Here is a 14,883-nt window from a genome sequence, read left to right on the forward strand (position 1 = left end):
ACCACCACCTATTAATCAAAAAAACAAAGATGCAAGGAGAGATAGACAGAACGTCCAGCCACAGTTGCCTCTGCTGTACAGATGCATCTCATCTGTTCTGTGTCAAGGGACGGCTGCTGGTTGGCTCCCGAAGGAACACACTGACCTACTGCTGACTCCAGAGTCCCTCTCCCACTGAGCCCAGGCCTGACCAATCCTTCCCCTATTCTGGCCTTCCTCATTCAATTGTTCAACACATATCACCTAAAAGGTGCCAGACACTGTGCTTGGCCGTCAAAAAGTTTTAACCCACCCAGCTCTGACAGCCAGTTTTCCAGGCTCAGGCTCCCCAGGATAATTCCAGAGACATCTTCTATTTCGGAGACTTGTGTGGGATGATCTCACTATTTCCACAGAGCCAAGTCCATGGGGGTAGGGTGGGGGATGACCTGCAGATACTGGAAATGGGCCAAGAGAAGAAGCCATCTCTTGTCATTCCCATGTCCTCTTTTCCTCCTGGAAGGGGAGGCTGGAGGGAATGGGGGAAGACAGGGCAAGAGGCACAAAAGTTCTCTGGGAGTTCACTGAGACCAGACACTGGGCTCTAATTCCAGGGGCCAGGGCAGGTCTAGAGAGTCAGGAAGGGAGTAAAGAAGTTGCTGAGGGACACTATGCTGGACTGAAAGCACAGCAGTCACAAGGTATGGAGATCAGTCACATCAGCCTGTATCTCAGAACTGCTGGCCCCAGTGAAAATAAAGCAAAAGCTAATGTTTGCAAAAGACATACTCTGAGTCAGAGTGTGCTGGAAGACGTACATCTGTTATGATAATTAATCCTCGCCACAACAAGGCAGGTGTAATAATGGCGATTTTACAGGTGAGGAAATTGACAATCAAGATGATAACTTGCCCAAGGACATGGATGAGACAGTGACAACCAGTAAACAAATAATTACTGAGTGCCTGCTGTGTGCCAGGACTACTCTTCGGAGGCACAGCGGCAAACAAGACTGAGTGCCTACTCGGATTTTTGTGGAGAAGGGAGCTATGACTAAACATCTCAGATTCCAAAGTCTCCTGTGCCATGCTGCCTAATGGCGACAGGAGAAAACAGCAACCATGAACCCAGCCCCTCTCTCTGAAGCTCTAGGCATCGAGAAGGAAACAGGACCCCAATCACTACACAGTGGATTCATCAGAGTACAGGCACTGAGGTCAGATTGCATTAGTTTAAATTCTACAATACCACGTACAGCTGCATGACCTTGAGTAAGTTATTCCATTTCTCTGAGCATGTTTCCTCATCTGTAAAATTGGGAAAACATACCCACACAATCAGATTGTTGTGAAAATGTAATAAAATATTAATTTTCTTAGGGCAGTGCTTGATATACCATACATCCAATAAATATTAGTTTATCACTAGTAGTATTGCTAACATTATTACTGTTATTGTTATTGCTAATCACTGGGGAGAAAAAAGTGACTCCAGACAACTAATGGTAAGGAGACTGGCAGCTCGCAAACATGATTAGCCCGTCAATGCCTTTTCACATGTTCTACTGTGCATCAGGTAGGATTACTTCTCTACTCATCCCAGCCTTCAGGCTGCCCTTAAAGCAAATTATAAACTCTCAGAGGGCAGGGACTGTCTCACTCGTCTACATAACCCCAGAACCAGGTACCTAGCACACAGCATTGCATACAATGGATTTGAACTATAATAACCAAACTTTACTCACATCAAAATCTTAGGGTCAAGAAGACTGGGAGATGTGCTGTGGGCATACCCGCCAGGGATAACCGGGTGCTGCCACCTCTCTGAAGAGAGGCAGGGATCTAGGAGGAGGCCTTCATCTTTTGGCTATTACAAACTCTACAGCCAGGTTTCCCAGATGCCCATGAGAGTACAGGGATCCAGGAAAAAGCAGGGAGCAGCTGGTTACCTCTAAGACTAAGTTTTAGCCAAGAGTCACCCAACTCTCAGGCTCCAGAGGCCAACAGGCCACATACCATGTGCTCCATGCAGATGCTGATCTCTCCATCACTGTAAAATGCACCATAGAAGCCCACGATGTATGGGGAGTTACACTCATGTAGAACCTGCAGCTCCCTTATGATCTGGTTCCGGATCGCAGGTTTGATCTCCAGGTGAATCAGCTGGGGAAAGAAAGGTGGGAGAAAGAGAGGCTTTAAAAACTATTATTATAAATACATGGAGAGATGGATGTATGCATGGAAGTTTTCTTAAATGCTTAAGCTCTTAAAGGTAGGATAAGAAGAAACAGTCAAGTTTAAGAAACAAGTTTCTGCCCAGTCAAAGCAGTACATGCCAGCACACCAAGGCAGGTATTAACACCTGAGGACCTGTAAGCAGGGGAGGGCCAGCTATGCCTCCGCTCCTAGAAGCCAAGACTGAGAAAGAAAAACTCATTCCTCCCCCCAAAAAGCTAAATGAAGGGTTTCCTCCCAAAAGACCCATGAAGCTGAGAGATGAAGGGAAAGTGGTCTTGAGCACTTGGTTAATACTAAAGGGCTATAGGAGTACAAAGAAACGAGGAACTGGGTATGCTGAGCTAAGCTGCCCAAGAGATTTCTCTTTGACCTCAGGCACCTAATGTAGTTGAGATTTAGTGAACTCCTCAGGTGCCAACTTATATCCTCCTAATTTGTCCCTTGTTTCAGCTGAGGAGACAGGTAGCATACATGAAATGTTTCCAAATAAGGCCGAACTTCTAAAAAGAGCCACAGACAAGGAGTGCCAGAGGACATGGAAGCAGTGGTCACCAGTGTGGGCTGCAGCAGTTAGTGCAAACTAGGCGAGAGGTGGGTCTTGAAGATGCAGACTCTTTGAAAGATGAAAGGAACAGCACAAGCGAAAATGTATAGACAGGAATGAATATGGTGTGCTGAAATAGCCCAGCTGCACGGGAGCAGGGCACTGTGTTCAAAAAAAGAAACCAGAGGAGACAGGAAGGGAAGTCTGGCTTGAAGCTGACACGCCGTATGGTGGGGAGCTGAGATGTTACACTGAAGGGAAACGAGGGAAACAACTGGCAGGGCAGAAACATGGGAAACATGTGAAATGCGTGTGCTGTGCATCCCTGGGGCTGGGTGAACGAAAGCAGCTTCTCCCGCACTTGATGAACTATAAACATGCACCCTAGCATTCTTTCCAGAACACACAGAACATGAACAAAGAGTCACATGGTATGATTTCCAGTCTGGGAAGGAGATAAAGTCACTAACACGCTACTAATGTCTTTACCTATAATCTGATAAATCACATGAATTTGAAATTCAAACAGCACAAAACTTACTGAGTGGAAAGTCAGTCTTCCTTCCACTCTTGTCCTCAGGACCCCAGGTCTTTTTTTTTTTAGCTTAACTCCTTTTAATTGTGATGAAATATACATTACAAAGGGGTACCCTCAAAAAACAGAATTTATAAACAATTGTGTATTTTTACATGTTTAAACTTCAGTCACCTGCAAAGTACTCTCTGTTTGGCGCAATACACTTATTGAAATGTTTTTTCCACTGCTCAAAGTGGTTTTTAAACTCATCTATTTTGGTGCCTCTTAGTGCTTCTGCTGTTTTTTGTTTCACCTCTTCCACATCACCAAAATGTTTCCCTTTGGGGACTTTTTTCATCTGAGGCAATGAAGAATTCTTATTTACCAGAGCTAAGAACTTGAACATTCATTCATCTGTGACTACCTATATGCTTGTTACATGCAGCTGTACATCCTACGGTTTAATCATCCTCTGCAGTGAGTTCTTGGAAAACATTCATTATGACAACCACCACTCATCCTCAGCCCACAGGCTCTGTTGCATCTGGAAAAGTGTGCCGATGGGCCTGCGGGCGCTGCCGCCGATCCCGTAAGAACCACATTACCGATACGACTTCATCCACCACCAAGTAGAAAAACAAAAGTCTTTTTTTCTTAAGTGTTACATAAATATTTGTTCAGACTTTTTCTCAATCTTCTTCATCCCTTCAGCATAAGCCATAAATTGAAGGTCTGTTCCAAAAATTCCACCCCACCATGTAAATGCTGAAGCATAGTTTCCAATGACGTCCAGGTGGTGAAAATCATGATGCTGAGGAGCAGCATAGAAAGGGATGAGATTTAAAGGGCTCAGAAGAATATCGTAACCATTGTGGACATCAATAGTTTCCAGCAAATGAATGGTCATCCAATGCCCAAAGAACTACATGATTACATAAGAAAATGATTCCAATGAAAAAATCCAGTCCCGACTTCCGCCAAGATGGAGGTATAGGTGGATGTGCCGTGCCTTCTCACACAACCAAGTTTAGGGACAACTAAATATTAGCATCAGAAAACACAACCAGAACACGGAAAATTGAACTTTTCAGAAGTCCGTAAACAACAAATTCTTCAGCCCGACCGGTAAGGGGCGAAACCGGCATCTGGTGAGGGGTTGCACAGGAGGACTGGTCGGAGGGACCCAGGCACGAATCCAGACGCACGGGTTCCAAACACAGGACTGGACCTAGTGAGCGACCGAGCAACCCACCAGGTGAGCGACTGCAGAGGAGACAGTGGGGAAGCGGTGCTGCGTGTTGACTGCGGTCGCCTATTTGCGCACAAGCGGACAGGCGAGGGAGTGGGCGGTTGGACCGGGGCCCAGCGTCCCCGAGGCGAGCGGCGGTAGAGGGCGCCGCCATTTCCCTGCTCTGACCACGCCTCCACATACAGCGTCACAACCCAGCGACCTGGGAGTCCAAGGCGCCGCTTCTCTCACTTAAAGGGCCAGAACAGACCAAAAATGTCGCAAGAAGACCTCAAAGCCCCAGAGATAAATCTAAGCGACGAAGAAATAGCAAAACTCTCAGATGCACAGTTTAAAACACTGGTCATCAGGATCCTCACAGATCTGGTTGATTATAGCCACAAATTAGAGAAACATATGAAGGCTAAACTAATGGAAATGAATGGAATTCCACAGGAAACCAATAGCGATGAAAAGGAAACTGGGACTCAAATCAATGGAGTGGACCAGAAGAAAGCAAATAATGGCCAAACAGAAAAGAGTCAAGGAGCAAGAATTCAAAGAAATGAGGAGAGTCTTAGGAACCTCCAGGACATCTTTAAACGCTCCAATATCCGAATTATAGGGGTACCAGAAGGGGAAAAGGCACAGCCACCAGTGGAAAACTTATTTGAACAAATAATAAAAGAAAATTTCCCCAATCTGGCAAAGGAAATAGACTTCCAAGAAATCCAAGAAGCTCAGAGAGTACCAAAAAAGTTGGACTCAAGAAGAAACACACCAAGGCACATCATCATTACATTAGCCAAAATTAAAATGAAGGAGAGAATCCTAGAAGCAGCAAGAGCTAAGGGGACAATCACCTACAAAGGAGTCCCCATCAGACTGTCAGCAGATTTCTCAAAAGAGACCTTACAGGCAAGAAGGGGCTGGAAAGAAGTATTCCAAGTCATGAAATCTAAAGACCTACAACCAAGATTGCTCTATCCAGCAAAACTTTCATTTAGAATGGAAGGACAGATAAAGTGATTCTCAGATAAGATCAAATTCAAGGAGTTCATCATCACCAAGCCCTTATTATATGAAATGTTAAAGGGACTTATCTAAGAAAAAGAAGTTAAAGAAACATGAACAGTGAAAGGACAACAAACTCACAGTTATTAACAACTACACCTAAAACGAAAGCAAACTAAAAGGACAGCTAGATCAGGAGTGGAAACATAGAAATGAAGATCTCAAGGAGGGTTAGCAACAGGGGAGTGGGAGGAGGAGATGGGGGGAGAAGGTACAGAAAATAAGTAGCATAGACAGTAGGTAGAAAATAGATGGGGGGCAAGAATAGCATGGGAAATATAGAACCTAAAGGACTTGAGACACATGGACATAAACTAAAGGGGGGGTAATGGTGGGGATGGGGGGGCAGGGGGGAGGGGAATGAAGGGGGGGAATAGAACAACTGTAACAGCATAATCAATTTTAAAAAATAAATTTTAAAAAAAAGAAAAAAAAAAAAGAAAAGAAAAAATCCAGTCCCAAGAATCAGAGTTTCCAGGGGATGTGCATATTCAGCTTCCATTCCAAATGGAGCCTGAAACTCATGATGAACTTTATGAATATATCTATATCTATATCTATATCTATATCTATATCTATATCTATATCTATATCTTGTGGTGTAAGAGCCTATATAGGAAATAGCACCAGGTATCCTCAATCACTGCATAACCAAAGCGCCTTGCCAAAAGCATATACCATCTTGGTATACTTTCCCAACCATAAGGAATATTGTAATACTCTATGAAATAATAAGTTCTACAAATCAAAGGAAGCTGGATACAAAACTGGTTAAAGAGGAGTACTTTAAAGCTTTTCCATCGGTTTTCCTATTTCTGGTTTATCCCTTTGAAGTCCGCACTTTTTCATGTAAGATATAAATTGAAACAAAAACCCAGGTAAACAGAACAACAAGTAAAGGGCCTTGTGAACTCTCAGGGATCCCAATGTTGCAATCTGGAGCTCTGCATAGTTGTCCAACATACAGTTCCAAGCATTTTTAAGTGGTTCTTGCAGAGGATTCTCAGGTAAAAGTGAATCTATAGACTCCATAGCCAAGGATGCTGAACTAAAGATGCTGACACTTTCACTTGTTACCATTTTTCAAATCTCTGCACACGGCCTTATAATTCTGGATGCTTGCAAGGAGAATGCCACTACTCACCACCACCCAAATTCAGCCAGGTGCTACAAGCCAGGAAACGCCTCTCCCAGCTGAGCTCTCCCCAGGTCTTCTAAGAGATAAACCAATTACCTATTTACCAGACAAATTTGATCCAGTCCTTTTCTTAGGCAGCCTCACCTTTCTGGCCATAACCAGGCCGGATGGCTTGTGGGAGACCTTGAACACCACACCACCATTGCCAGCACCCAGTTCGCTGATCTTCTCAAAGTCATCATCCTTCAGTTCCCCCACCTTCTGCTTCTGGGTAAGAAAGGCCTCAAGGCGCTTCCGCTGCTGCTCATCGAGTTCCAGCTCCTCCAGCTTCTTCTGCAAAGCCTCCAGGTTGGTCCTGTCCCAAAGGGGGAAAGAACAGGTCAATACTGTCACCAGACAAGTCCACCCAAAGAAAGGCTAGGGGGAGAGGTTCCATCACAGTGGTTCTGCCCTCTTCATTCCACTACCCCACACAATTCACCACCGACAAAGCCTTAGTTTCCTCATTCGTAAAACAAGGGAATTAAGTCTCTCTCAATACACTGTGAGTCTACAAGAGGAACCAAAGAACCTACTAAAATAAAGGTGGCTCCAGAATGAGCTTCCTTAATTTGCTTTAAAACCCCAACTTCAAAAGCCCCACTAGTGTTGGTTGTATTGATATCATATACAAAGTAAAATCTATTACCAAAAACTACTAAGCTGAAACCAAATCAAGTCATCAAAAGAGGCTCTAAACTGAATCACAAGAATAGAAACTCTCTTTTCAATGTGATCGAGTCAGGAACTAGATAAATTAAAATAAAGCAAGAAATCTCAAAAATATATACCTAAAATGTTTTATTCTTGCATAATACATATGAATATGCATTCGTTCACCCATTTTCTACCACGGGGCAAGGCTGTCTCTTTGCATAAGGGTACACTGGTAAGAGCCTCACATCATTTTTCTTACATGAACCAAAATATAACACATTGCCTATCATTTCCAATTCCTGATTCCTCAACGTGAAGTAAAAATGTAGACACCGAGTTATATCAGAATAAAATTCTAAGACTTTTATGATTTCCTCAATGTTAATGTTTATCCAATTGGACGGCAGTAATTTTTTTAGTGACTTGAACTTGAGCCTTTCCACAGATTTTAACTAGTATTCATAGGAGCAAAAAATGAAAACCATCTCATTTGCAGTCATATTTCATCAGTTTTGTCTAATGTTTAAATACATTATTACTTAATTATAATACCAGCCAAAACTGCACAAATAGCTTTGGGAACAAACTGGCTCTTGGTAAGCACATAATTCAACCAGCAGGTGCTGACGCGGGTGGGTAAGGCAGAGAGCAGCCTGCGAGCTGTGCGTTCAGCATGCGGCGGGTATTACTGAGTGTGTTTTACAGAGAGAACTGAAAAGTGCTCATTACTCCTGGGAGCTTGCTAAGAGGAGGGTGGTAAGGAGAACTTCCACGGTGTTTCATTTTATTTCAGTCTCTAATCTACATGAACAACACAGGTGACAAGACAGGCCATCATCCCACACCAGGATGCTGGTCCCCTCTGCACCCACATACACGCACACCATTTCTGGGCTTGAGGGGCAGGAGTAAGCATAACCTTCTACTCTTCATTCATACTCTATTCCAATCTTCAAGACGACAGTAAGACAGAGACCTAATGCCTCCCCAGTGTGTGGGAAGATCCAGCACTGACTTACAAATAACACAGCACATGGAGCCAAACAGGACACAAGGCTGCTTTTACCAATTTTCCTCACTGGGTAACTGGGAGGGGAAAAGCTGATGCTATGGACTGATGGTGCCCTAACATTAGTCCCCTCCCCATTCATAAGGTGAAGCCCTAACCCCTAAATGTAACTATGCTTAGAAGTAAGACCTTTAGGAGGTAATTAAGGTTAAATAAGGCCATACAAGTGGAGTCCTATCCAGACAAGACTGGCGGCCTTATGAGAAGGGAGGCGGCCCCCTCCCCCTACACCTCTGCACACACTGGCATCCTTACCTTGGAATTCAAGCCTCCAAAACTGTAAGAAAACAAATTTCTGTTGTTTAAGCCACCCAGTCTATGGTATTTTATTATTCAGCCCAAGCGGGCTAAGACAGCTGGTCAATATTCTCATCTTGCTAAAATGTTCAACAAGTGTCAGCTGCCCCCAGACCCTCAGGTTTGAGGGTCCAGAACAGTGTGGCTGCAGTGTACAAGTACACCCCTCTGCTTGCCTTTCTTTCAGGTCTCTCCGCAAACAAGCCCACTGATGGCAGCGTTTAGAAACACATGTCAAATGCTGACAGACCTACAGCGAAAACTTGTTGAGGTTAGAGCTGCCTGGAGGACTCACCAGGCCGGCCAGACATGCAATTCTAAAAGACACTGTCAAACACACACGCGCTGAGTGGATGAGAGGGAGAGAGGACAGAGGGTTGGATCAAAGGAAAACCGCACTCTTCATGACACCGTGTATTCTTCTGTTTTATATGCACAAATACTTTTAGTCCATAATCCTACAATTACAACACACAGCACACTAAAGCACAGGCATGTGAAATGATGTATACAACGTCACAAAGCGAGTAGGTGACAGAGCTAGGATACAAACCTGGGCAGAAAGAATTTCTCATCTTAACCATGATGCTATAATAACCTCTTCAAAAAATTTGATACCTTCAAGGGAGGCAAGCTGCAAACATGAATAAGGTCCTAGTGTGGGTCACTGAACACACCAGTGTCAATCAGACATGAAGACGGTGCACCTACATCAAGAGCCTGCTGCCCCCCAGATGCAATCCTGTTCCCCTGAACATCTCCGGAACACTGCCTTGCAAGTAACTGGCCACAAGAAACCCCACCTAGATAGATAGCTGTAGGTATGAACAGAACTTGAACTCCATCTGTGTCCTGAATTTAATTTCATTTTTTAAGTTTCGTGTGACCTTTGACCAACTCACTGACCTTAGGAAAGCACATCAAAGCTTTCTAGTTGATGATTATCTGTGTTCCTTGAGATGTAGCCATACATATTTTTACTAGTAATAGCCAGAATGGCATGACAACTGAGCCAAAGTTGCCAACCGACTGATGGCAGTGGCAATGATAAACAATCGTGTGTCATGAGACCACCAGGAGAGATGGACCTTGGTGCTACTGACGTCTTTTCCCTTTGGGTCATTAGTGTCCTAGTTTTACTGTTTTTAAAAAGTACTGTGACAGGGGTCTGTTCACAGAGAATAATCTGCTTCTCTACGGAGCCAATCTTCCCATAAGTAAATCCCCCTACCATAAACCCTGTTATGTTCTGTGGAGTTGCCTGCTTGGTTTGGTGGTCTGAAGATACCTTCCGTTTACAGGGGCCACTACACCTTTACCCCACTGCGGGACACCACCCATTTGGGAAAAAAAAAGAAAGGGGAATTGCTGACTCTGTGCATTTTCTCAATTCTCTGTAGAAAAAGTAATTCTCCCACCTTTAGGGAAGAAAACTAAATCTGGGCATCGTGCCACCTTCCTTCCTCCCCCACCCCCTACGCTGTACTGTCTAAACGCCCAGCCCATCAATAAGGGACTGACTGACACGGCAAAGACTGTACTGTAAGCTGTGGTGACGACTCTCCTAATGACTAGGAACAGTGTTGCTAAATAAACAAGTCAACAGTAATCTGAAATCCTGGATTCTTATCCCAAATTGGTGGTCATCAACTAACTGTGTGACCACAGCTGAGTTATTTAACCTGACACACCTCAGTGTTCTCTCCCACAGAGTCACAACTCACACTCGCATTGCTAGTGGAGGATTGAAACAGAAAACTGATGGGAAGAAACACTGGAATTTTGACACATTTCTACGCTAATGTCAGGGCAGGTGGGGGCAGGTCGGAGGATACGGAGCAGGAGCCAAGGCAGCAACCGCAGGATCCAGAAATAACTGCCTTTCCCTGAACTTAACAATTCTTAAAACCTTCTAAAAGTTTTAAAAACTTTCAGAGAATAAAAGATACAAGGTTTTATCTGAAAGCGAAAGAAAAATTCTGGCATCAAAATGGCTTTCAATACTCACTAAAAAGAAATCGCTCAGTAATTTAACAGTATTCAGTATTACTGCCTCTTGCGCAGGGAGTCAATGATGTTCAACAAGGGTCACTTGCACCTCCCCGAGATGAAATGTCCCAAGCAAACAAAATAGAAAGACAGGGAACCTCAAGCCCAAACCACACCACAAATCTCTAAAACTCAGAGGGCAAGAACTTACCTTCTTCATAATTTTTGGTTTCAACTGAAAAACAGCACAATAAGAACTAGGGATTGAGAAAAGAAACCAGAGCCCAGCACAATAAATCTCTGACACACACACACACACACACGCGCACACACACTCTCTCTCTCTCTCTCTCTCTCTCTCTCTCTCTCTCTCTCAGCCCTCCCCAGGGACTGGCTGTGATGAGCTCTGCCCCCATCAAATTCACCACAGCAGAGAGAAAACCAAACACTGAAATGGGAATTTTGCACCACGGCTGTCTTACAATAAATACAAGTTCATTGAAATAAAAGGAGATTATAGGCTTGAAATGGGAACACAGAGAAGAACAAGGAACATGGAGAAAAACTAGGGTTGTCACTTGTGTTCTGAAAACACCCAGGGAGGCACAAGGAAGTGGGTGGGGAAAAGACAATCCTATGGGCAAGAATATCTCCTTCCCTCTCATCCTGCGCATCTACTAAGCCTAATTACACCACCACCACTGGAATCTTTCATTTGTGGTTCGGTGGTTTAAATTAAGAAGCAGTATAATATGTAGCACAGGAAGGAACCTTAAAGACAGCCTGATCTAACCCATTTTACAGGTAACACAACTGGGGTCCAGAGAGTACAGGTCATACAGCCTACTGGCAACAGGTCTCCTAACTCCTAGAACAGTGCTCCTTTCAAGGCTCCATACTGCCACCTCCAACCCTCACAGTCACTGAAATGGGAAGCTGACCTAAAGAAGTGACTGTGCCCTGGCTGTGGCTCAGTGGACTGAGTGCTGGCCTAGGAACTGAAAGGTTGCCGGTTTAATTCCCAGTCAGGGCAGGTGCCTGGGTTGCAGTCCAGGTCCCCAGTTGGGAGCTAGCAAGAGGCAACCAATCGATGTATCTCTTACATATCAATGTTTCTCTCCCTCTCCCTCCCTTCTTCTCTCTCTAAAAATAATAAATAAATCTTTAAAAAAAAATGACTGAAGGCAGGGTAGGGAGATGATGTCCAGACAAAGGAACAGGGTCCTCAAATTGCCACACACTGCAGAGAAATGGGCCACAGCTGCATGCTAAACACCAGCCAGCTATCCTCGCTCTAACAAACTTAAGCCTTGCTCTAGCTTGGCAGCCCGTTTCTGCCAGGAGGAACACAGGGAAGAGCAAAGCATGACAACCAATCACTGTGCTGGAAGGAGAGAAAGGGTCCAGTGCAGATGGCTGTCCTCACCAGGGAACCCAGGGAGTAATGTTCTTTCTACCCCATGGCATTTGGCAAGCAGGAATGCTACTGGGCCAGGAGGAGGGAAGGAAAGGCAGAAAGGCCCAAGCTAAGAAGTAATAGCACCCAGAGGCTAAGGCCGCAAGCCCTCAATCCACATCCCCCTACACCACTCCCCACTACTGAGATCCTGGGCAACTTACCTCCCTTCTGGTCCTCAGTTTCCACACCCATTAATAAAAGTATATGGGGAAGAGGACAGGAGGGGGGGAAACAGTTGTCTAAATATACATATGGTCCAAACTTCTCAATATGACAGCCAGCTGAGGAGCTGCAGAATACGGCTGAGGTGTGTTCCTGCTGAGGGGCTGAGGAGCTTCCACAGGCAGTGGGAAATGTGAGGAGAAAAGAGAACCGGCATAGATAACCCAGAGCCAGCAGGGGATGAAGGGTGGAGGTGGTTACAGGTAGTGAGGGAGGAAAGGAATGTGGTCTTGAAGGAGGAAGGCAAAGAAGGCCAAAGACGCAACTGACCAACTTCCCAGACTCTACGTGAGGCTAGCCCATCTGTGTGGGAGGATGCAGATGTGCAGACTAGGGCCAGCCCCAGACAACACGAAGAAGGGCCTCTATGCCTGCGCCAACACCTCAATTCTGCAGGCCACTATGGGAAGGGCTGGTCAACTAACTAGGCAACAAAATTCCAGGATGATACATACAGGCTCTGTGAAAGAAGCAAGATGCCAAAGAATACATACTATGTTGTTCCATCTACATAAAATTCAAAGAAAGGCAAAACTGATCTACGCAATTATATAGTAGGAAAACAGTCACCTTTTTAAGTGAAGGGCAGTAGTTAGAAGGGGCAATGTGATGGTTAATTTTATGTGTCTATTTGGCTAAGCTACAGGGCCAAGATAATTACTCAAACATTATTCTGGATGTTTCTACGAAAGCAGGTTTTTTTGGGGGCTGAGGTTAAAATTCATATTGGTAGACTAAGTAAAGCAGCAGATTACCCTCCATCGTGTGAGTGGGCCCCATTCAATCAGTCAAAGGCTGTAAGAGAACAAAGGCTGACCTCCTTGAAGAAGGAGAAACTCTGCCAGCAGACTGCCTCTGGACTCAAACTACAACCCTTCCATGTGTCTCCAGCCTGCCAGCCACCCTGGGAATTTGGGACTTACCCAGGCTTCCACAATCACATAAGCCCGTTTTTTTAAAAGTCCCAGTCAGTATCTGTCTGTCTCCTCTCTCTCCCTATGGATGGATGGGTTGATGGATGGATAGATGCATAGATGTAGACAGACAGATAGGTCAATCAATCTTAGATGCAGTGTTCTGGTTATTTTTTATTCTAATTGTTGTTCAAGTACAGTTTTCTGCCTTTTCTCCCATCCCAGCCCACCCACCGCCAGCCCTCCCAACCCCCTCCTGTTTCCACCTCCCCCTTGTCCTGGTATCTTTTAATTTTGCCCTTTTATGTAATTCATTTTGGATAATTTTTACTGACCCACCTTCAGGGTCATTGATTCTTTCCTTGGTTCTGTTCAGCATGATGAGTCTGCTGACCTCTGATGTTGTTTTCTTTTTTAATTTCTAGCATTTCCACTTGAATCTACTTTTACTTTGCATATCTTCTAAAATTCCTCATTTGTTCATGCGTGTTATCCACCTTTCACATACTAATCATGGTTTTTAAAGCCCCTGTCTGATAATTCCAAAATCTCCATCATACCTGGGTCTGGTTTTGTTGACTACCTTATCTCTTGGTAAGAGGCTGTTTTTTTCCTCCCTCTCTCACTTGATTTTTGTGTCTTGTAATTTTTGACTGAATGCTGGACATTATCACAGAAGAACACAGACTGAAGTAAATTGTCTTTATGCTTCATAACGGGCACATTCTTCTGTCATGCTGTTAGTGCTAGTTAGGAGTTGGGTTGGATTTGGGTTTTCTTGTTAATGTTAACACACCAAAGCCTGCAAATTTATCCAGCAATGAGTTTTATCTTGTGCTAAGAGTAGTATCGAAGCTGTATGGTTTTCTTCTCAGTGTTCCTACTCTTCCATCAGCTCTGAACTGTCCTGTAATGCCTGTTCACAGAGTGGGGTCTTTCTCTATGCTTTGTCTCTCCTCCAGGGCAAATGGAAATTACTTTCATCTGGTGCTAAGCTTATGGCAGGAACAGGTAGAGGGTAGTAGGTTCTCTCTTGTCCTGATTCAGCCTCAGTTCTTAAGCAGGCCCCGTGAGCACGACTTGCCCCCCTCTCCATGGCAGCCAAACTCTACCTTGTGTCTGTGGTGATCTTGGGCAGGAGGAAGTTTCCTAGACCTCCTCCAGCTATAATAGGCCTTTGCAGACCTCTGCTTATGGGTGCTAAGACCATCTTTAGGCTTAGATTCTTAACCAACTGTGGGGAGCCATGCTTCAGTGCAATCATTGTTTGGCAGGGTTCATCCTGTACTTCCCTGAATGTAGCAGAGGTATTTGTTTCCTTTTGCTTGATGAAGCTGCTCACATGTTGGCTGCTGACTCTCCTGTGCCTAATGACAGGTATGTAGGTGAGAAGAGTCTTACAGCCACTGTTCTTGAAAGCAGCCCCCAACCCACTTCCATGGCCAGAGATACATGCAGGAAGTCAGCTGATTCTGGGTCAGCACAGAGCTGGTCTTTTACAATGGCACATGAAACTACCA

The 14,883-nt window shown here is 44.6% G+C and overlaps 1 protein-coding gene and 1 pseudogene across 1 annotated transcript in view; both read right to left on the reverse strand.

Annotated features, from left to right (window-relative positions):
• Positions 1-14,883, reverse strand: part of MAP2K1 (mitogen-activated protein kinase kinase 1) — an 83,689-nt gene that overhangs the window by 41,268 nt on the left and 27,538 nt on the right. The window contains exons 2-3 of the mRNA XM_037155780.2: positions 6,862-7,072; positions 1,995-2,141 (exon numbers count right to left, since the gene is read on the reverse strand). Of these exons, the coding sequence (XP_037011675.1) occupies positions 1,995-2,141; positions 6,862-7,072 (358 nt within the window). The remainder of the gene's footprint in view (positions 1-1,994; positions 2,142-6,861; positions 7,073-14,883) is intronic.
• LOC119057102 (methylsterol monooxygenase 1-like) lies at positions 6,045-6,846 on the reverse strand (annotated as a pseudogene).

Source organism: Artibeus jamaicensis, unplaced genomic scaffold (assembly GCF_021234435.1).
Source record: "Artibeus jamaicensis isolate MK-2021 breed Jamaican fruit bat unplaced genomic scaffold, CSHL_Jam_final contig_548, whole genome shotgun sequence".
NCBI lineage: Eukaryota > Metazoa > Chordata > Mammalia > Chiroptera > Phyllostomidae > Artibeus > Artibeus jamaicensis.